General features: G+C 34.5%; 1 protein-coding gene across 2 annotated transcripts in view; it reads right to left on the bottom strand.

Annotated features, from left to right (window-relative positions):
• The window catches only part of ICE2 (interactor of little elongation complex ELL subunit 2), a 59,470-nt gene that overhangs the window by 23,928 nt on the left and 13,578 nt on the right, over positions 1-21,964 (bottom strand). For both annotated transcript variants that reach the window (XM_065940921.1, XM_065940922.1), the window contains exons 6-11: positions 15,674-15,811; positions 14,950-15,066; positions 14,617-14,776; positions 13,479-13,660; positions 5,018-6,017; positions 4,153-4,328 (exon numbers count right to left, since the gene is read on the bottom strand). In XM_065940921.1, coding sequence (XP_065796993.1) covers positions 4,153-4,328; positions 5,018-6,017; positions 13,479-13,660; positions 14,617-14,776; positions 14,950-15,066; positions 15,674-15,811 — 1,773 coding nt within the window. The remainder of the gene's footprint in view (positions 1-4,152; positions 4,329-5,017; positions 6,018-13,478; positions 13,661-14,616; positions 14,777-14,949; positions 15,067-15,673; positions 15,812-21,964) is intronic.

Raw genomic sequence — 21,964 nt, 5'->3', positions numbered from 1 at the left:
TCAGGACTGTACAGATTAAGCAAAATGACTATACTTGTGACTAGTCTAAATGAGATGTAAGGAAATCCATGCCTGTAAAATAATATAATGCTAGTCATGTTCACTGTGCTCATATTAACTCATTTCTGTCAAAGAAAATTCTAATCTTAATAGCAGTCTGTTCATTTCTAACTGCAGAGGGAAAAACACATGATTGAAGGAACTTATATAGCCAGTTAGTACTTGTGAGACTGGGCTTCCCTGGGGCCCAGGTGGCTCAGTGGTAAGAATCCACCTGCCAACACAGGAGATGCAGGCAATGCAGGTTTGATTCCTGGGTCAGGAGGATTCCCTGGAGGAGGAAATGGCAACCCACTCCAATATTCTTGCTTGGGACATCCTATGGACAGAAGAGCCTGGTGGGCTACAGTCCATGGGGTTGCAAAGAATCAGACATGACTTAGCAACTTAACAACAACTTCTGAAATTATACTAAGCTGTCTTTCACTTTTATACTTGAAACTACTTCATAAATGATTCAGAATGACCGATTTTCATTAACTGGCGAATTTAGTGGGCCTAACATAATGGTGGTGTTAAGAATAATTCAAATCCAGGAAAATTTCTATGAACAATAACTTTGGTTCATTATTACCTTTGAATATTGTAAAACTAATGATAGTTTTACAATAGCAGTGCTTCTTAAATTTCAATGTGCATGTGAATAACTATTTAAAAATAAATGTGGAATCTGAGGTGAAAACCAAGCTAAACATGTTTAACAAGCCGTTGTTTCTGGGCCCAAAGTTTGAGAGGTAAGCTCCCTACAGTGTCGCCTTAATTAAAAAAAAAAATTATAATTAGGATAATATTATTGCTGTGTGCTAAGTCGCTTCAGTTGTGGTTGACTTTTTGCGGCCCTATAGACTCTAACCTGCCAGGCTCCTGTGTCCGTGGGATTCTCCAGGCAAGAATATTGGAGTGGGCTGCCTTGCTAAAATCACTTAATTGTATAATAATTCTTCAGCAATTGGTAATCTGCATTTATGGTTGCTTATAGTTGCAAATAAAACCCAGAGATAAAGAAATGAAGGCTCAAAGGGTTAAGATACGTGCTCAAGGACACATCACCAGTTCCCAGCAGAGTTAGAAAACGAATAATTGAGAAAGAAGATCCTCTTTTGGATCATGAATAGGTAATAGAATTAACTCAAGATTTCTTTTCAAATTAAAAAACATTACTCTTTCTGAAGAAAGTACTCTGGGGAATTTTCTTTGATAATACTGTCATATCTATAAAACTAAGTCTTGAATCTGGTATTAATTTATGTATTCTACTGCCATCTCCAGGAAGCCAAGGGAAGGAAAAGTCTGAATATTTTATCTCAGTACTCCAAAATTAAAGTGAAATTTTAAGTACAAAGTTTCCAAATTATATAAATTAAACTTACTGTTTTCTTTATCCCTTAATTGTTCACTTCTAAGTAAAAGCTTCTCTTGGTCTTCTGTCTTCCAACCTTTGTAAACCTTTCAAATTTTTCCATACATTCCAAAATATTTCATGGCTAGTATCCTGTCACTAGGATAGTGACATAGCTCTTATCCCAATAGGTACATTTCTGTTGTTTCCTAAGATTCAAGCACCTTCAGGATACTTTTCTCTGGACTAAGAATGCCAATATAAACTTCAAGATAACTGGATCTAAGTTTTTTAATCACTTCAGAATATAACTCATAGGAAATTTGGTTAACTGAGACAGACAATAATATAATATTAAATTATTTAGAGGTATTTGGTCTGGATTTCATAACTACATGTAGAACTCAGTAAGTTCTAGCTGCATCTTGTGTTCCAAATGAGCCTCTTTTTCATCACTTGAGAGTGGCCGCTGTTCTAGGTTCCCCTCTGTTGTACAAGATTAAGCAGAATCTTGATGAGAAAAAATAAATGACACTGGAAACTAAAATCTCAACTACAGTAACAGAGAACTGAAGAACCAAAGGAAAAACAAAAAGAAGAAATGAGGTTCTTGGATAGAAGCTGAAGAAGTTGAAGAGACTTCTGAGTGTTTTAAAACTTGATCTAAACCAGTAGGTTTTTAAGGCGGAAATGTTAATGAGGATGTATTCTTACCTAATTGAAGTTTAAACACTACCACTTCAAAATTTCAACTAATGCCTCAATTTCCCTTCCCTAACACCCTCCTCTCTCCTCATGCCTTAATTTTTTCTCACTTATTCAATATTTATTTATTGAGTTTCTATGGAACAAAACATTTGAGAAATACAGATGACTAGATGATTCTGAAGGGAACATATTCTACTAAGGAACTTAAAATATGTCTATTAAACTATTACATATAATGATAGATAAAATAAGTATTTGCTAAAAATTTTAAAATTATACTAAGGGTCTGACATAATCAGAAACAGAAGGCTCCTATTTAGCTATTCTTTGGGACTTGGTGGTTTTGATATATTTTGACAAAGAGTGAATACACTTCTGTAAGGTTTTACAAATTTCACTGTGGTCAAGTGAATGACAATGTCCTTAACAGCTTATCTCACTGAACAACTAAATCAGGGTCCAAAATATTCCTAGGCTTACTTAAGAGATCCTGCCCATCAATAATTTCTAAGCGTTGTAAGCTGGTAGATCAATACATAGTGTTATGGGCTCACAGAAATGATGTTAGCCTCCAAATAATCCAAGTAGCAGGTAAGAATGAATGAGATAAAATCTTGAAAATACAATCCAAAGCACTGACACTATATGTATTTAAGATATGCATGCTATGGCCACAAACTTAATCACAGTTAAGTACAGATGAGACAGGAAAAAATTAGGAAACAAAATCTTCTAATACAGAGAATACTTGTATTTATCGAAAAGGAGACTAAAATCAGACCTATAGCATTTTGTCATTCCCTAATGTTCTCTTTTAAAAAACTCTCTACCATATGTTTCATTCAAAACCAGCTGGTTTCTAAAATTTCAAGTCTGAACCAGTGACGAATACCAATTATGAGAACTTTTCTTTTCTTCTTCTTCTTTTTTAAATTCAGTTACACCTTAATATGATAAAAATAGTAGTCAGGGACTTCATCCACAAGGGTCAATGCTGGAACATCACAGTTTCTTACCCCCAAACACACTGATATTCTACAGTGATCACTCATGATTCTTAATGGGTGACAGGTTAAACAGCAAGAAACAGAGAACATCAAAAAAGGAAGGAACTGGGACTTCCAATGTAGGGGGTGTGGGTTCAATCCCTGGTTGGGGAACTAACAACCCACATGCCTCACAGGATGGCCAAAAACATTAAAAAAAACAATAAAATAAAAAGAAAGGGAGGGAGGGAAAAAAGAAGGGAAGAAAGGAAAGCAGGAGGAGGAAAGGAGGGGGGAAGGTAAGAAGGAAGGAAGGAAGACAAAAGGAAAGGAAAAGGAAGAAAAAGTGAACTATAATAAAATGGACAAAACAGAAAAAATCTTATTAGGAAATAGAGGAGAGACTTATTTCTTACATAATCATTTATAGCATAAAAGCTCCTCTTTCTTTACCTAAATTCATTGGTTACACACACAAAAATCAAACTAACCTTAAAGAGAACTTAAAATATCAAATATAACAAACTGCAAAAAGAACCAATTACTCAAACTGTAGCAAAAACTTTAACTAAGGAAAATATTTATATCAAAGCCCCAAAGAAACAATAGAGGAAAAAGAAAAGAAGACATTTAATCTTCTATCAAGCCTGGGAAGACATCTTCAAATGTGCATAAAAGCCCACCTTTCAAAATGCAAAGTTCTAAAATAACTCAAAAAGATTCTCAAAGAAAGAAAGGAAGGGGCCAATAAAGGAAAATCCAAATTCACAGAGAAAGCTGGAACATATGTGCCAGTCTAGGTCAAGTCTATAATGGTGCAGTTTTTCACAAAGTTTATATATAGTCCACACAAGAATGTTATCAGCACTCATGATTATTACATTCAATTAAACTTTATTAAAAGTGTTTTCAGTATTTTACTAAAAAAATCTCAACCTAAAAAAACTACTGTAAGAATAATCAATAGCTTAAAATCAAACTTCATCACAATGGCATGTTCAATATTTGCTGCCCACCTACTTATGCTATGATATCTTAACTCCCCAAGTAACAACTTACTCTTCTGATTTTCTTCCGTTTCTTAGAACGTGGTCTGGTCTCTATCCTCTGGACGCTGCATCGCACAAGTAGCAACAGGTCTTGCAGGCTAAACAGCTTATAAACAAAATTTCCTTCCTGAGGAGCTACATATTCTGATGTATCTTCAACATAGTCCTGAAGTTCATATGGCAATCCTTTAAAAATAATTATATTCATTATTTTTATTTTAAACTACATTAGCCCTTATCCATCATAATCCAACATAAAACTATTGAACTACCAGCTTTCTATTTCCTCTGACCATTACACTATTAGCATTTCTGTTTACTTTAACTGCAATTTCAGCAAGAGCCGAAATGAAAGCTTTAAGGTTCTCTTCCTTTTACCCTACTACCCTCACTGACAAATTTATCAGCGAGACAACATACGAAGTAAAAAGGAGAAAAGTTTTAAAAAGTAGTGTTATTCATAATAGAGACAGACCTGAGGTGCAGCCTAATATCTATTTTACAAAATGAAAAAGTAGAAAACTGCAGTCTAACACCAAGAATAAGTAAATTTATATTAATACATATTTATCATTTTTGACACACTTCCCCTTCATCATTTCAGCAAACTATATTATCTATAGCTTATTGGCCATTGTAAATGTTGAATAAACATAGGTTACAAAAATCCATACAACTGTCAGTGCATTTCTGGAGTGAAGGTTTTACACAGTCAATGATATAGTTCATTTTCCAATCAAAATGAACCGTCAGTGACTATGTAAAGATCATAAACGTTATTACAAAGAGAAAGGAGGGGAATGAGGGGGAAATAACCTAAGGACAAGGAACAGGCAAAGCAGTTAATATGAAATTCTTTGTAAATATTTACTTACGTCCTTTTGGCTTCTGAAAGGCAGAAGGCCAGATAGACTTCGACCAGCTAGAGGCATCTGATAGAGCAGAGGGTTGCTCAGAAGTAGGAGGCTGTTTAGAATTTTCTGAATTCATTAAGGGCAATTCAGGTATTTTTCTGGAAATTGGTTTTAAGAGTTCATCCTGCATTTTTAAAATTTCTCCAACTGGATCAAATTTTTTATATACTCGTTTGATAGGTTTTTTTAAAACACATGACTCTTCAGGACTACAAGTACTATTGGTCTGGTTTCCTGCAGAAGTCTGTCCTGAGGAAGAATTTAGGCTAGCTGGTTTAGAACTTAAATTAGAACCCACTTCAGCTGTCTTTCCATTACTATTATTTTGACACTCCATATCAATGATTAAACAGTCTTCATCTGTATCACTACTGTCAAGAACTACATCTTCAGCATTAGCTGCTTCTGATGTAACAGTCTTTTCCTTTGAATTACTGTCTGTGTTCTCCAGAACATTTACTCTTTCATCAACACTCTCCATTTCAGTGGCCATATCATTTTTATTAGAGGTTTCAATTTCCATAGAACTTTCTAATTGTAAGGGATCAGATGTTTTCAAGTCACTATCTTGCACCAAAGACTTGTCAGAATTTGATACCTTTTCACCACATGGTATAACTCTCTGATCATCTTTATTTTTGGACTCTTCAGGGCCATTGTCTATCATACCAGTCACCAGCTGTTTCTCCTTCTGCAACTGTTCCATCAGAATCTGAGATAAACTTCTAGAATGAGCAGAAATGTCTGGTGAAGTTGGTGCCTCAGATGTGTCTGCTATGCTGGGGGCTGTGAGCGTATCTGTCATGGTGGGTACTGTGGAGGTACTTGCTGGACTTGGTGACTTTGATGGTTTGGTAGTGGTTGCTCCAAAAGTTTCAAGTTCTGTGACATCATCATCAAACTCCAGATCCAAATTTTCTCGGGCCTCAATTTTTCGGCACTCGTTAACTTCATAAGATATCTTAAGAAAATATATTGGCAAACTATTAGCAACAATTCTAGGCCACCCCTCACCTATCAGTGACCCATCACAAACACAGTTCATACTCTTTAAAAGGAGAAAGAAAAGTCGAATGGCTTTGAAAGGTTCTTGCTTTGACAAAGTATTAGCAACTATTACCCTTATCTTCCCAATGAAATGTTGACGAAACACAGAAACATTTTCCAAGTTGCTATACCATAGGAAATGGGAAATACTTGTGAACTACTACATCTCAAGAGGTATTCCCACTAATCAAAAACAGGTAGGACCTCAAGGAGGAAATGTGAGGCCAGAAGGAAGGCAGTGGATTTCCCTTCACACCCACTTTATATGCTCTTGCAGGGACACAGGTGACCAGGAGAAAAGCCTCTTGCCACTCTAAGGAAACTGCAACTGTGGAACTGTAGAATGTAACTGTCGAAGAGTCACCAGCCTCTAACATCAATCAGTACCTTTCTTCACACATCCACTCAGGGAAAATAGCTCTCAGCAGTATGAGGGAAAATGGATAGGAAAAGGTTTTACTGCATCTTGGGACATGAAGCCATTGAAGGTTATAGTTTTTTACGTACAGTTTTAGTCATGGAAGAACTCCAGACAGTTTTAATTTATTCAGGAATAAACTGTCTTGTCAAGTAACAAAATCTCTCCTCAGTCTGGCAGAATATTTTAGATAAACACCATGAAATTGTCTTATAGATTAGGATTTGAGAGAAAAATATTCTGACAGCCTCAGGCAGTGAGTAAGAAAGATCTGTGTAAATTACCTCTCTGAAACTCAATTTCCTCGTCAGTAAAATAATGATAAAAGGGTCATCATCTTAGGTTTGTTCTAAGCATTAAAAGTGCAATTATATATAGAAAATTTCTTGGTATAGTCAATCATAGTAGTTTCTCACTAAACAATACCACATTTAGTAAAAAAATAAAATAAAGCTATACACTGTTTACATAAGGCATTCTTACACAAAAAAGGTTCACAGAGAAACAATGGGACATGACATCAAGAAATAAAGAAAGAAGGACTAACAATATTAAGTGTTAGAGAAAAGTCAATGCAAAAAGCACTGGATAGAAAAAGGAATCCTATGTTGAAAAAAAGATGAAGTCCAGGAAATTCCCGGACAGTCCAGGGGTTAGGACTCTGTACTACCACTGCCAAGGGCATGGGTTTAACCCCTGGTCAGGGAAGTAACATTCCACAAGCCACATGGCTTGACCGAATTAAAAAAAAAAAACCTAAAAGAAAAAAGATGAAATCCATGATGAATAGATAATGATTTGTGACATGCCAAATAAAATTGTCAAAACTGAAAAATAAAAGAAAAATTTGAAAGAAACAACTGTACTTGGTCAATGATACACTGTTTCAAAGTAAGTAAAGAAAGGGATGTAGAAAGTATGAATATTTAATAACTGAATCAGATACATGAATGACTGAAAACATACACATAGACTACAAAGATATACCTTTCCCCGCCCAAGGATCGAAGCAGTATTTCCAAAGATGGACTACAAATTAATACACAAAGAAAATATCAATAGAGTACAAAGCAGAATCTACTAAGGTCTGACTGTTTAGAAGGAAATAAAATTAGAAATCATTAAGGAAAAAGTCAACAAACAACAATAAATGCAAGCACTTGGAAATTTAAAACTGCCCAAACTGCTAGATAAAAGAAATTAGAGTGATAATTACTGATTATTTAAAAAGTAACAAAAATGAGAACAGTGAATATTAAAAATCAGAAGTATCATTCATAGCCTTTTCAATAGGTAAAGAATAATATATTCAAAATAATAAAAATTTCATAAATATAAAACCAAAATTAATGAACTGAAAAACAATGCTCTCACCGCTGACAGAACAAATTTGGGTAAAATTAAAAAGTGGTATTTACCTGTAAATATGTGCTTATAAAAGGATTCTTCTGTTAAACATATTAACTATATCAATAAAATTAACACTTCCTTAATGTCATGAAATACCTAATTGGTGTTAAAATTTTCTAGTCTGATAGATACATTTCTTTTTACAACTGTTTATTGCAATAAGGATCCCACCAAGATCCTGACTCTACATTTGGTTGATTTCTCTCAATTTTCTCTGTCAAAAACCTCTCCCTTACGCTCTTCCAATTCCCATATCCACCAGATATTTGTAGAAGAAACTAGATCAGTTATCCTGTGGAATTTTCCAAATTCTGGATTTTGCATCCCTATGATACCATTTAACACATGCTTCCCCTACATTTCCTATTAAATGATCTAGTAGCTTGATCAGATTCAGGCACATTTAAAAAAAAATCCTCAAATGTTGTATGTGGTAATGTATACCTCCCACTTCAATCAGGAGGCTAATGATGTTTTGTTATCTTTCTTCTTGTGATACTACAATTGCTCCGTTGCTTCATCAAGTGTCAACAACCTATTCTATCAAAATTCTTTACTGATTTTTTAATGATTTTAGCAGTCATTGATGATGATCACTGCCTAGATTTACTATTTCATTAGGAGTTGCAAGGTCTTCTCTGGTGGCTCAGAAGGTAAAGAATATGCCTGCAATACAGGAGACCCGTGTTCAACCCCTGGGTCAGGAAGATCCCCTGGAGAAGGGAATGACGACCCACTCCAGTATTCTTCCCTAGAGAAAGTAGTCTTCCACGGACAGAGGAATGCTGGTGGGATTGCAGAGTTGAATTTGACTGAGTGAGTAACATTTTCACATTCACTTAGAAGCTGCAAAATGGTGACAGTAAAATTCTAGCATTACCATGAAATACAGTTTGTACTGGAAAAGACAGATATTTGAAATTTTAAAAGTTTTCAGAATAATGACTTGATATACTAGCATCCTCTGAAGGTGACTAACACTCTTTTAAAAAGATATTATTTTTAATTCATGGATTTTAACATATTTCATATGTTTCCATGTACCACAGAGTTGTTTTTTGTGACAGTCAAGCTAACACATCTCTGGCCAATGGGAAAACCTTCAAGCATCTTTTTTACACAATTCCAGTACTATTATAAGATTTTTGCTTCTTTGATTGGCATTTGTACCTCCTATGCTACAATTTTTGGTATCTAATACAAAAATAAGTACTTATGTGTTTTATCATATCTAATATGAACTATCTAATATGTTCAAAATAAGAACCGCAATATCATTACTAACAATATGATTATTAAATGAAATTTTAGATTTTTTGGCAATTCTTTCTGAACATGATATAAATTTTTAGTCACTAAATTATCTGAGTGACCATTTTCACTTAATATCTATTAGATATCACATTATAGTTGCATACCTAAAGCTTTCTGATTCTTTTTATAGGCATACCTTGGAGATATTGTATATTTCAGTTCTAAACCACTCCAATAAAGCAATATCACAAAAAAAGTGACTCACACAAATTTTCTGTTTCCCAGCGCATATAAAGATATATTTACATTATAGTCTATTAAGTGTGCAATGACATTATGTCTTTAAAAGTATACACATCTTAATCATGAAATACTTCACTGCTAAAAAGTGCTAACAATCATCTGAGCCTTCAGCAAGCTGTAATAGTAACATAAAAAATCACAGATCACCATAACAAATATAATTATTTTGAAATACTCGAGAATTACCAAAACATGTCACAGTGACATGAAATGAGAAAATGCTATTGGAAAATGGCGATGAGTGACCTGCCTGAGGCAGGGTTACCAGAAACCTACCACTTGTAAAAACCCAAAACAGCATCTTTGAAGCACAATAAGCAATATGTGCCTGTAATAGCTGCACAGTAGGCCACTGAAGATGTATAGTTTATTTAATAAATACCCTATTAAGGGACATGAGGACTGTTTCCAATAAATACCTTAGAGCTGCAATGAATATCCTGCACAAATATTTCATTCTTTTCTTAGTGTACCTTTGAGCTACATTACTAGAAGTGAGAATTCTAGGGCAAAGGATGAACATATTAGCTTTCCTCTGTGCTGTTGGTACATCTTTCTTCTATTTTTGACTGTAAAAATGTTACAGCAATCATCTTTTTTTCCTCTAATAACTTTGTAAGAACTTCCATCAACAATCCTCTTTTGCTTCTCATGTTTAATTGAGATGGGTTTATCTGCTCAGATTGTTACCTGTAGAACAATTCTGTGTGGGACTGTCCCAGGACAGCATTCATAGACTCATGGCTCTAAGCGCATGTTTCATTGTTACCACTAGATATGTATGTATGCATGAAGGTTGGTTTGTGTTCGTGTGTGCATATAAAATCTTTAGTACATTCTAATATCTGCTTCCTCTATTCCCTTCTACCACAACTGTCTGAAAACTTATTTTTCCTTTACCTTTAATGTCCTTGTTTTGCTCAATACAGACTTTACCACTAACGATTTTTCCTGAGTGAAGGCTTCTGTCTAGGAAGGAACTTTGGTTGGTTAGTTTCTCGAGTTCTTAGGGCCCAGGTCATCCCAGAACTATGTTGAGGTCCTGAGTGTCCCTGCACTCACCTACAAATTAGAGTCCATTCACATTATCTTCACTTTTTTTATTCTTACATCTTTCACCATCCTCTTTCCATCTGGGATTATTTTCCTTGTGCTTAAAGAATATCCAGGCTTCCTTGGTGGCTCAGTGGTAAAGAATCTACCTGCCAATGCAGCAGACGTGGGTTCGATCCCTGGGTTGGGAAGATCCCCCAGAGAAGGAAATGGCAACCCACTCTAGTATTCTTGCTTGGGAAATCACATGGACAGAGGAGCCTTGAGGGCTACAGTCCAGAGGGTTGCAAAGAGTTGGACATGACTTAGCAACTAACCACCACAACAAAGAACATCCAGTACAGAGGGTCTGTGAGTAGCAAATGCAGCTTTTATTAATGCCTGAAAATATCTTTATTAATTTTTTTATTATTTAAGGATATTTCACTGGCTGTTTTCTCCCACCACAATATACTGTCCCAACAAGTCTCCTGGCTTCCACTGTTGCTGTTCAGAAGTTATTTGCCAGTCTAATGCTCAGTCCTTTGCAGGCAATGTGCCTTTTGGTTCTTTGCTGGCTTTTAAGAGTAGTTTTTGTCTCCAAGTATGGTTTTGTCCCCTTATCTCTCTTATACCTTCCTTCTGGGTGAAACTACACAAATGCTGGACATTCTCTCTATATTCTCTATACCTTGTGCCCTATTCTCCATATTTTCTTTTTGTTGTTTGTTTCATTACAAATAGTTATTTCAGACCCAACTTCAGTTTATTAATTCTCTTATCAGTTTTATCTAATGTGCTAATAACTATCTTTACAGAATTCTTAACTGTACTTGATATATTTTTCATTAAAATTTTTTTAACTTAGTTCTTTTTCAAATCATTGTTTGTGATGGTTCTTGCTCAGAGTATCCAGTCTCCTTCAGTGTCTAGTTATCTTTAAATGCTTTCTGGATGCTATATTTGAAAGTTATTTGTAGAAATAATATGAAGCTCAAAATGTTATTCTGTTCCTCTAAGAATTATTTCCACTTGCTTTTGCTAGGTATCTAGAGATACCAGCAATCCAAAAGCATCTGAATCCAAGTTCAAGGCCTGAAAACCCAGGATACAATCTATGAGAAAGCGGATTTATTTCTGGTTCATCCTTACTCCTGGGGTACAGCCCTGCAGAGTCTAAGCTCATGGTGGAAAAGTGACTGGTCCTGTGATGCTGCCAAAAAGCACATTTTCTGTTGCCTCTTCAGAACTGGCAAATATCATTAGAGCAAAAATTACCCTACGTGACAGGCTTACCAACCTAGATTCCAGTTTTCTTTACTATCTGAGTCCTTTAAGTTTCCCTTATCTTGTTAGGTCTTTGATGATTCTAAGAAATAAATTTATATAATATGTACAGTGTTTTTCAGTTGACATCAGTAATGGATGGTCCAAATTATCTGGCCTGCCATTACTGAAAGAAGTTATTCCGTCATTTTTTATCCCTCTGAACCTATTTCATTTTTTTCATAGTACTTGTTATTTGCTGACATTCATCTCACACCAATGTAAATTTTAAGTAGATTTTAAAATGTAAAACAAAACAGAAAACAACCTATAAAAACTTAAGAAAAGTTGGAAGTGCTTTATGACATACACATCACAAAAACACTGAAAGGCAAATAGTAAACCAAAAACTACATAGGCCAACATGAAAAACAAAAAGTCAATATTCTTAAAATAGTATGATTTCTTATGTGTAAATAAGAACAACATTTTCCTATTTTATTTTCTAATCTGGTTTGCACTCTCATTTTATTCAAGTACTTTTTCATATTTCCTGTCCTTGGAAAAGCATCCCTGATCATGAATCCTATTCTCATCTCTTTTCCCTAACCTGCTCCATTTTTCTGAATAGCATTTATTAATATTTGTTTTTGATACTGTTTCAATTATGTGTCCTAACACTGATGTAAATTCTGAGAAAAAAGAGACTTCATTTTTATTTACTGTTGTATCCTCAGTGCATGCAATAGTATCTGCTCAATAAATATTTGTGGGATAGATAAATAAAAGTTTTGTAAAATAGAATGTCTTACTTTAATAATCACAGGAAAATATTTTACAATACACAAAATAATAAAGGTTAGTATTTATGAAATGCCAAGCACTGTTCTAAATGCTTTAGATGCATTAACTCATTTAATCTTAAATAATTCTACGAGTTAGGTTATCATTATGTGTGCCTACATGCTCAGTTGTGTCTGATTCTTTTTTGACACCATAGACTGTAGCCCGCCAGGCTCTTTTGTTCATGGGATTATCCTGGGAAGAATACTGGAGTGGGATGCCAATTTCCTCCTCCAGAGGATCTTTCCTGCTCAGGGATGGAACCTGTGTCTCCTGCAGCCGCAAGCAGATTCTTTATCACTGAGTCACTTGGGAAGCCCAGGTTATCATGATATCCATCTTACAGACAGCAAACTAGACACAGATGGATTATGTAGTTTGCCTAAGGTCACATAGATAATAAGTATATACTAAGAAGGATTAACAATTCAGCTAAATACTTTCTGCATCAATCAAACTCATCTGATCCTTTTCATACCTAAAAACTATTGAATACTAATGAAACCAATTAAATAAAACCATTACCACAATGACCGCCATTACTGAGTTCTTAGTATATAAATACTACTAAATACTGTGTTCAACATTTTATGTATAAGTATCAAATTTAATCCTGACAGTAATTTTATGAAGCAGGTATTATCATCCTTCTTCCATAATAGAAGAAAACTGAGGCTGAAGGAGGTTAAATTAGCTGTCTAAAGTCTAGATCCACCAGGGGTTCAATTTTAAGTTTTAATCTAATGTTTATATTTTTAATTACCAGATTTAGAGACTTGTAGTAAAACATCACACTTTAAAAGGATAAACAAGTACATTCTCTTAAGGGAAAAAAAAAGTGTTACATACATCCATTTCAGATATATATTCTTCTGGCTTGTCCATAAATACTGCAGACACTGGAACAGATGTATTTTTGGACATCATGAATTTTAAGGGAACTTCATGGAAGATTTGATTTCTCTCTCTCATTGTCATTTTCTTTTGGGGAAGTGGTGAGTTAATATAAATTACTTTAACTGGTTTTGAACCTTAAAACAGAAAAAGAATGGGAGTGATTAGTTTGCAGGAGTCATATAAAAATAAAACAATATAGGATGTACAACAGAAGAATTACTAAACAAAGAGACACAAGATAGGCAAGTGGAAGCACATGTCCCATACATGAGCCTTGAACATGAAGAAATTTAAAGACTCTTAGAGATCTAAGGGCAAGAGATTCTTACTGGCAAAAAAATATGTTCTGTTTCTAACAAGTTTTTAGAGGGTTTTCTGTTGTTTATTATTAATATTATGCTTTTACTGTCATTATTACTCAGTTACTCTTGAGTTATACTTTCAAAAAGTGATAAAATGGTTACCAGAGAATATATATTTAACCTTAACTTGTAGTTTTATTTTTAGACATAGTCCTTCATTTACTAGAATTGTGCTATTACATATAAGAATATTAATTCTAGAAGATACAAAAATCTATTAAATATGAACAAAAACAGAAGGGAAATAATACTTTATACAGAATTCATGTTCAAATACTAATTTTACCGTCAAGAGAGAAATTATCTTATGTTTATAAGTATAGACTTACTTTAAATCTGAATTCCATTAATAGGTAAGTAAACAAGCCCTGGAAACTAATCCATTTGAGGCTGTCTAATAAAATATTACATTCCTTTCATTTCAGTGAAAGAACAACCTTTCCCATTTCATGTGTTTCTGGCCACCCTAAACTATAATTTTTTCCCACTTCTCACAAACCTAGCATGCATACAGGTCCTGCAGATCTAATAACTCACTTATGAGAGTCAAGCCTAGGGCAGCACTATATATTAAAAAGTTCTCCTGAACATAACTGTCGAGTATACATCCTCCTTAAATCAAAACTTAAGCTTTTTGTATTTGACAAATGACCACCTGTATTCAGAGAGCTGAAAGAGAACTGTTTGAACTCTTTTGAGAGCGTTACTTGACATGGCAAATCACACACCTGCAACAGGTATTACTTGAATACACACTGGAATTTCCCACTGTTCCTTGTAGCTTGGTCCGTGATTATTTAATAAGGTAAATAATGATTGACTAGTTAAAGCTATCTGAGGGTGGTATCTTGCAACAAGCTTCTCTGCATTTGGGTCTTTACTAATGTCCTGAAAAACAACATAAAACTTGTTACTTGATTATACTTACTGGAAACTTTGACTAAGTCATGAGAAAGGAGAAATTAAGAAAGGGTACTTTAACAGTTTACATGTACTTTATGAGGTAAAGAAGATTACCTCATAAAGTTTTAAGGAAGATCCAAAACCATCTTACTACTTACATAATGCATAGCTGCAGCTATTTGTTCTGGTGTTTCAATGGCTGGTATGGTATCTTTTGACAGCTGCAACTTTGCAGGCATTGAAGGAAATACTGTTTTCACATATTTTACACTTCCCTAAATAAGAAAAAAATGAATGTTTTATAGAGAAATCTTGATGTATTTTTTCCTGAACTATCTTTTCATTAAACTTAAAATTCTTCATTCTACTAAATGCAAATTATCAAATTTAGAGCCTTCTTAAGACAAGATTTTCATGTTTTTACTTAACAATCACCATATATGTGTTTTTAAAAAAAGGATCCAAGATAAGGATGCCATGGAATTTTCTCTGTCACTTTAAATTCTAACCTCTTATTTTATTCAGTACAAGTCATAACTGGGAGTAAGAGAATATATCTTCTCCACACACATACTTCCAATATAATTGTGAGTAAAATCCTTTAAAGGGGCTTTTTGCTTGTATTCATGAACATTAAAAAAGATGGAAACTAAGAAAATCAAGAAATAAAGTTGGTAGTAATAACTTTTAAAACATCAAATACTTGTAGCCATACAGTAAAAGGGGACACATTTATATTGCATATTTTAAAAGTTACATCTTGCTACTGCTCAAAATTTAAGCATAAATACTGAAATATATTTAAATTATGTTTCTATTGAAATATAGATGATATTTCAGACAAAAATATATTTATTTTTATTTTCATATGGCAAACCTTACCAATGCGAGAAGAGTTTTTTCTAACTTGAATCCCATCTCTATTCTGAATGGGAAGAATCCCATTAAGCTGGTGACTTCATGGAGAGTATAGAATTCTGGATAGTTTTTCACTTGTTCAATACAAGCTTTTAAAATTTGCTAAAAATTAAAAATTAAGAGAAATTCATTTTCATTGTACTTCTCTAATAATGCAACAAAAATAATTTAGTTACATATGACTATATAATTATTTACTTCAAATATGAGTCTCATTCATTAACTGAACTTCTAATAACTCAGGCATACTGTATATTCCTTATTTGATTCAAACTCTTATTTTTCACAACAATTCTTTTTAGCTTAATTTCTTTAAAAAATGATGTTTAATAATACTAAAAATAGCAATTGTATTAGAATTCTCCAGGCCAGGATACTGGAGTGGGTAGCTTTTCCCTTCTCCAGGGGATCTTCCCAACCCAAAGATCCAACCCAGGTCTCTCACACTGCAGGCAGATTCTTTACCAGCTGAACCACAAGGGAAGCCCAAGAATACTGGAGTTGGTAGCCTATCCCTTCTTCAGTGGATCTTCCCAACCCAGGAATTGAACTAGGGTCTCCTGTATCATAGGCGTATTCTTTAACAACTGAGCTATCAAGGAAGCCCTAGAATTTAAAGTTAGAGAAGACATATTTTCTATGCTATTTAAGAAACTGTCAAAGAAATAGAGACATGTGAAAATTTTCACACTTTGTGGCAATAAAATCAGCTACATGAATGATTAGAAATAAGTTTAATACCCTAAAAAGCGTCCCAAGCACAATGAATTAATGAAGTAGTTATTTTACAGGTTATTCTAATCTTCAATCTAAAAACTAAATGAGAAAGGTTATAATTAATTTGTATTTTCTTCTCTCCAAAATGTTCTCAAAATATTAATGACTTACAAGGATATGTAATGAGGAAGGAAAATTCACTGTTTCACCTAAATAGAATCTATGCCACCTGTGATGACATGTAAATAACTCAAAGAAGCACAGCAATTTTGGAGGGGGTAGGGGAGTTATAATGTAAAACCATACACACTACATTATCTTCTAAGATACAGGTGTCTCTTGGTATCTATGGAATTGTCCATGGACACCAAAATCTGAGGATGCTCAAATGGCTCATGTAAAATGGTATATAGTACCATCAGCCATCCATATAAAGTGACGCAGAGCTGGCAGATATGCAGATATGGAGGACCAAATGGATGTGTTTTTTCTTCTTCTCTCAATGAACTTTAATCTGAACCTGTTAGAATATAGTTTATATCACAAAAGCTTTTAGCAATAAGTATACTTTTTATATTTTATATCCCCTTTCCCTTCAGACATTTATAAAATGTGTCATTACAAGTCAGTATCATTACTCCAATACCTTTTCATACAGTTTCTTCTTCTCTTCTTTAATCCTCTCTCCCTGCTATCTTTCACAATTTTCCCCTCAATTCTATGCTTTTTAACAATGACTATGATATTTAATTCAGGATATTATCTGCAATTGGGCTTCACCGGTGGCTCAGATGGTAAAGAATCTGCCTGCAATCCAGGAGACCTGGGTTTGATCCCTGGGTTGGGAAGATCTCCTGGAAAAGGGAATGGCTACTCACTCCTTGGAGGGACAGAGGAGCCTGACAGGCTCCAGTTCATGGGGTTGCAAAAGTTGAACGTGACTGAGCAATTAACACACACACACACTACTTGCAATTAAGGCACATGTAGGATAACATGGGGAAGGTCTGTTTGTTTTTAACAACCCGAGTCAAGGGACTTCCCTGGTGGTCCAGTGGCTAACAGTATGTGCTCCCAAAGCAGGGAGTCTGGGTTTGATCCCTGGTCAGGGAACTAGATCCTACATGCTACAACTAAGACAGGTGCAGCCAAATAAATATTAACAACAACAACACAAAAAACCTAGTTAACTGCAAACTCATATCTGCATAATATCTTTGCTCCTCATTTATAATATTAGTCAGCTTTCACCCTTAACATTCCTGTCCTAAAGTAGTCATTACAAAAATCTGAACATGCAAAAGAAAGCAATATATAAGAACTATGTGACATACAGACTATCCTGATTCGATATTTATCTTAACATCTTTCTTGGTAAAACTCTGTTGAATATCACAGTGCTCATTAAGTAACTTTACTCAGTCATAATGGCAAGAGAAAAATTCAGTGTAAATCTATGACAGTTTTATACCTATACTCAGATATATTACATAGTTTTAAAGGTATTTCACAGCTGGTAGGTATTAAGTAACCAAAAGATCTTCTTTAAAATATTTAATTTAAAAATTTTAATTAGTAATTTACTTACATTGGAAAAACAACTAAGAGTGAACAAATGAGGTTAAGAGATTCAGGCTGATCCCTATCACCCACCCACGAATATTATTTAACACTCAAAGTATCTTGAAAATTAAAAACACCAAAAACACATACATGTACACATCATTACAAAGAAAGATGAAAATGACTATGCTCCAGAGAGAGAAAATACATTTTCATACATGTTTCAAGCTTAACATTTAACAGACACTACTTCTGGCAATATGCTAAAGTAGTATCTTGAACAGCACTCCTATCCAAATAACACTAGATGCTGGCTAGGTTACAACTAGCAATTTTCATGCATTGCTGGGCTTGGTAAAAGCGAGAAGAATTTCTAAGAACCATAACTAAATAAACAAACTCCAAATAACCTGGAATTAGGAAAAACAGGAGCAGTGAGCAGTAAGAAATACGTGAAGAGGCTTGAGAGCAAATGTCTCAACTAGTTCTAAGATTAGGTAGGCAGCTGAACATGACAGTGCTACATTGAATGCTTGAGAAGCAGAGATCTTGATAGATATCTGTATACCCACATTCACAGCAGCAGTATTCACAACAGATGCAAATCAAGTTTCCATCAATGGATGAATGGATAAACAAAATGTCCATATACATACAATGGAATATTCAGCCTTAGAAAGGAAGTTCTGCCACACACTACAACTGGATGAATCTTGAAGACATCATGGTAAGTAAAGTAAGTCAATCACAAAAAGACAAATACTATGATTCCACTTATATGGGGGTATCTATAGCAGACAAATTTAGAGACAGAAAGTAAATGGTGTGTGATACAATAAGAAAAAGTTTGTGTTTGTTCCTTATTCCTGACACATAGCTCCTAAAGCTCTTGGAACCTCCTAAGTGATAAGAATGTCTTCTTTATGCTAATGACATGACAAAAGGCCCAGAGGCAGCTAGTCACAAGCAGCCAATGATTTGATCAAGCATGCCACTAAGTAACCTCCATAGAAGCCTCCTCAACAATCTCAAGAATGGGATCCAGAGAGCCTCTGGGTTGAAGACACAGAGGTCTGGGAGGGTAGTGTGCTTGGAAAGGGCATGGAAGCTCTGTGCCTCTTCCTCACAACTTGCGTTATGCGTCTTTCTCTTCCATTTGGCTGTTCCTCAGTTGTATTCTTTATATTAAACTGGAAATAGCAAGTATTCTCTAAGCCATTCTACCTAATTATTGAACTCAAGGCAGGGGTGAGTCATGGAAACCCTACGCTCAGTGTCTCAAGAGCTGGAGAATCAGTTGGTATGAGGGAAAAATCCCACATAAATGGTTTCAGAAGTGTTGTGAATAGAAACAGTTCAGAAACAGGGATAGTCTCCGTTTTACAGGATGAAAAGAGTTCTGGAGATTGGCCATACAAAAATATGAATATAGTTAATACTATAGAACTGCACATTTAAAAATGGTTAAGCCAGTAAATATAATGTTATCTGTTTTACCATAACTAAAATGAATTTTTTAAAAAGGTAAGGAAATTCTCACACAAGCTACAAAATGGTTGAATTCTGAAGACATTATGCTAAGTAAAATAAACCAATCACAAAAGGACAAACACTGTAATGACTCCACTTATATAAGGTACCTAGTGAAGTTAAATTCATAGAAATAAAAAGTAGAATGGTGGTTGTAAGGGACTGGGTGGAGAGCAAATGATAAGTTATTTAATGAATATAGTTTCAATTTGAGAAGATGGAATAGTTTGGGAATGAATGATGAAAATCTATTCACAACAGTGTTCAAGTATTTAATGCTACTGAACGATCCTTAAAAATGGTTAAAATGGTAAAATTTGTTATATATTTTACCACACCAAAAAAAGAGAAATGTAAGACAGACTGAAATCTAGTTAAGTTTGCGAATCCCAAAAAGAGACTTGAGAAAATGAAAAAGAGGCAATTAATTGAAAATGGCTGAGAATTGTAAAGACTTGATTATGAATTTAAATATAAAGATACAAGAGACACAATGAACCAAGTAGGATTTTCTTTTTATAAAGTACATTGTAATGAAACTGTAATATATCAAAAATAAAGAGCAGTCAGAAAGAAAAGACAGATTCCCTAAAATAAATTGACAATTAAACAATACATTTTTCAATAAAAATACATGAGCCAGAAACAGGAGAATTATATCATCAAACACTGAGAAATAAAACAAACTGTCAACTTAGAACCATGTATGGACTAAAGCTATCTTATTAAAATGAGAACAAAGTAAAAATATTTCCGGGTAAACAAAAAAGAAGACTGTTCACCACCAGGAGATCTTCACGAAAGGAACATCTAGAACATAAAGCATTTTAGAAATAATGAAGAGGATCTCAGAATGTATATTTGAAAAGTAAGAGGAGATGGAAAGGTAGGAAAAAGGTCCAAATTTGTAGTTAAATGAAGACAAATATTGCCCATATGAAATAATAATGCAGGTTGGTTTGAAAGAGAGACAGGATTATCATATGACCCTACAACCACATTCCTGGGCATATATCCAGAGAAAATGCATGGTTTGAAAGGATACATGCACCCCGGTGTTCACTGCAAGCGCTGTTTACAGCAGCCAAGACATGGAAGCAACCTAAACGTCCACTGACAGAGGAGTGGATAAAGAAGATGTGGTGCACATATATGATGGAATATATTACTCATCCATTAAAAAGAATGAAAGAGTGCCATTTGCAGCAACATGGATGGATCTATAAAGAGTTATACTGAATGAAATAGGTCAGACAGAGAAGGAGAAATATCACATGACATCCCTTATATGTGGAATCTGAAAGGAAATGATACAAATGAACTTACTTAAAAAACAGAAAGAAACTCACAGACTTACAAAACAAACTTATGGTTGCTGGGGGTAGGGAACAGTTAGGCAGTTTGGTATGGTCATGTACACACTGATCTATTTAAAATGGATAGCCAACAAGAACACGCACATGGAACTCTGCTCAATGTTAGGTGGCAGCCTGGATGAGAGAAGAGTTTGGGGGAGAATGGATACATGTACATGTATGGCTGAGTCCCTTCGCTGTTCACCTAAGACTATCACGGCATTGTTAATTGGCTATAAACCAATACAAAATAAACAGTTTTTAAAACTTTTATTTTTTTGGCTGTGCCAGGTCTTAGTTCTGGCATGGGGGATATAGTTCCCTCATTAGGAACTGAACCCAGGCCCCCTGCACTGGGAGCATGGAGTCTTAGCCAGAGGACCACCAGGGAAGTCCATTTTTTCTTTAAAATATACTTTTTCTATCTCCATAAACTCAAATGTTCTCAGAAACACTGATCAACGTAGGTGCAGTGAGCATCCCCAATGCCCAGACTGTAGTCTTGAAATACCACTAGAAACTAAGGCTCTAGGAGATTCTCGATTCCAGGGCTCGGTCAGGTATTGTACAAAACAAGCCTCAAAGACTACTAGAGTGACTCAAAGCCAGTATGAAGAACCCATCACTGTTCAAAGCTGGTATTATCTGAGTTTCAAAAAGGATAATTGTAGTGGACTAAAACCCATCAAATATGCTTATCTTCATGATTCAATAATATTTTTCAAAAAACAGTGATCACCATTGTAAAGTAAGATGGGGCCAATTATGTTTTTGAAAACTGATAAAGAAGCTAGCATTTTTTTTCTGCTACATGAAATGGGAAGCCAAATAGTAGACGAGGAAAAATTTCTTTATAAAATTGTTCCAATTAATGAATAAAAATAATGATGCAATTAGAATCTTATAATTTTGCAGACCAAGTGAATCAATGAATCCAGGCATTAAACCTCAATAGCTCCTAACATCTCAAAATCAGACATTATGTGTCACCTGATTAAAGAATATACCACCATCTATATGTTCAATCCCTTTGGCAAGACTATAGTTCTGATCAAGTTTTGGATCCAGCTGATAATTTCTAAGAAATACA

Source organism: Muntiacus reevesi, chromosome 7 (assembly GCF_963930625.1).
Source record: "Muntiacus reevesi chromosome 7, mMunRee1.1, whole genome shotgun sequence".
Classification (NCBI taxonomy): Eukaryota; Metazoa; Chordata; class Mammalia; order Artiodactyla; family Cervidae; genus Muntiacus; species Muntiacus reevesi.
Note: the sequence above shows the minus strand (reverse complement) of the source record. Positions and strands in the feature narration are given on the sequence as shown.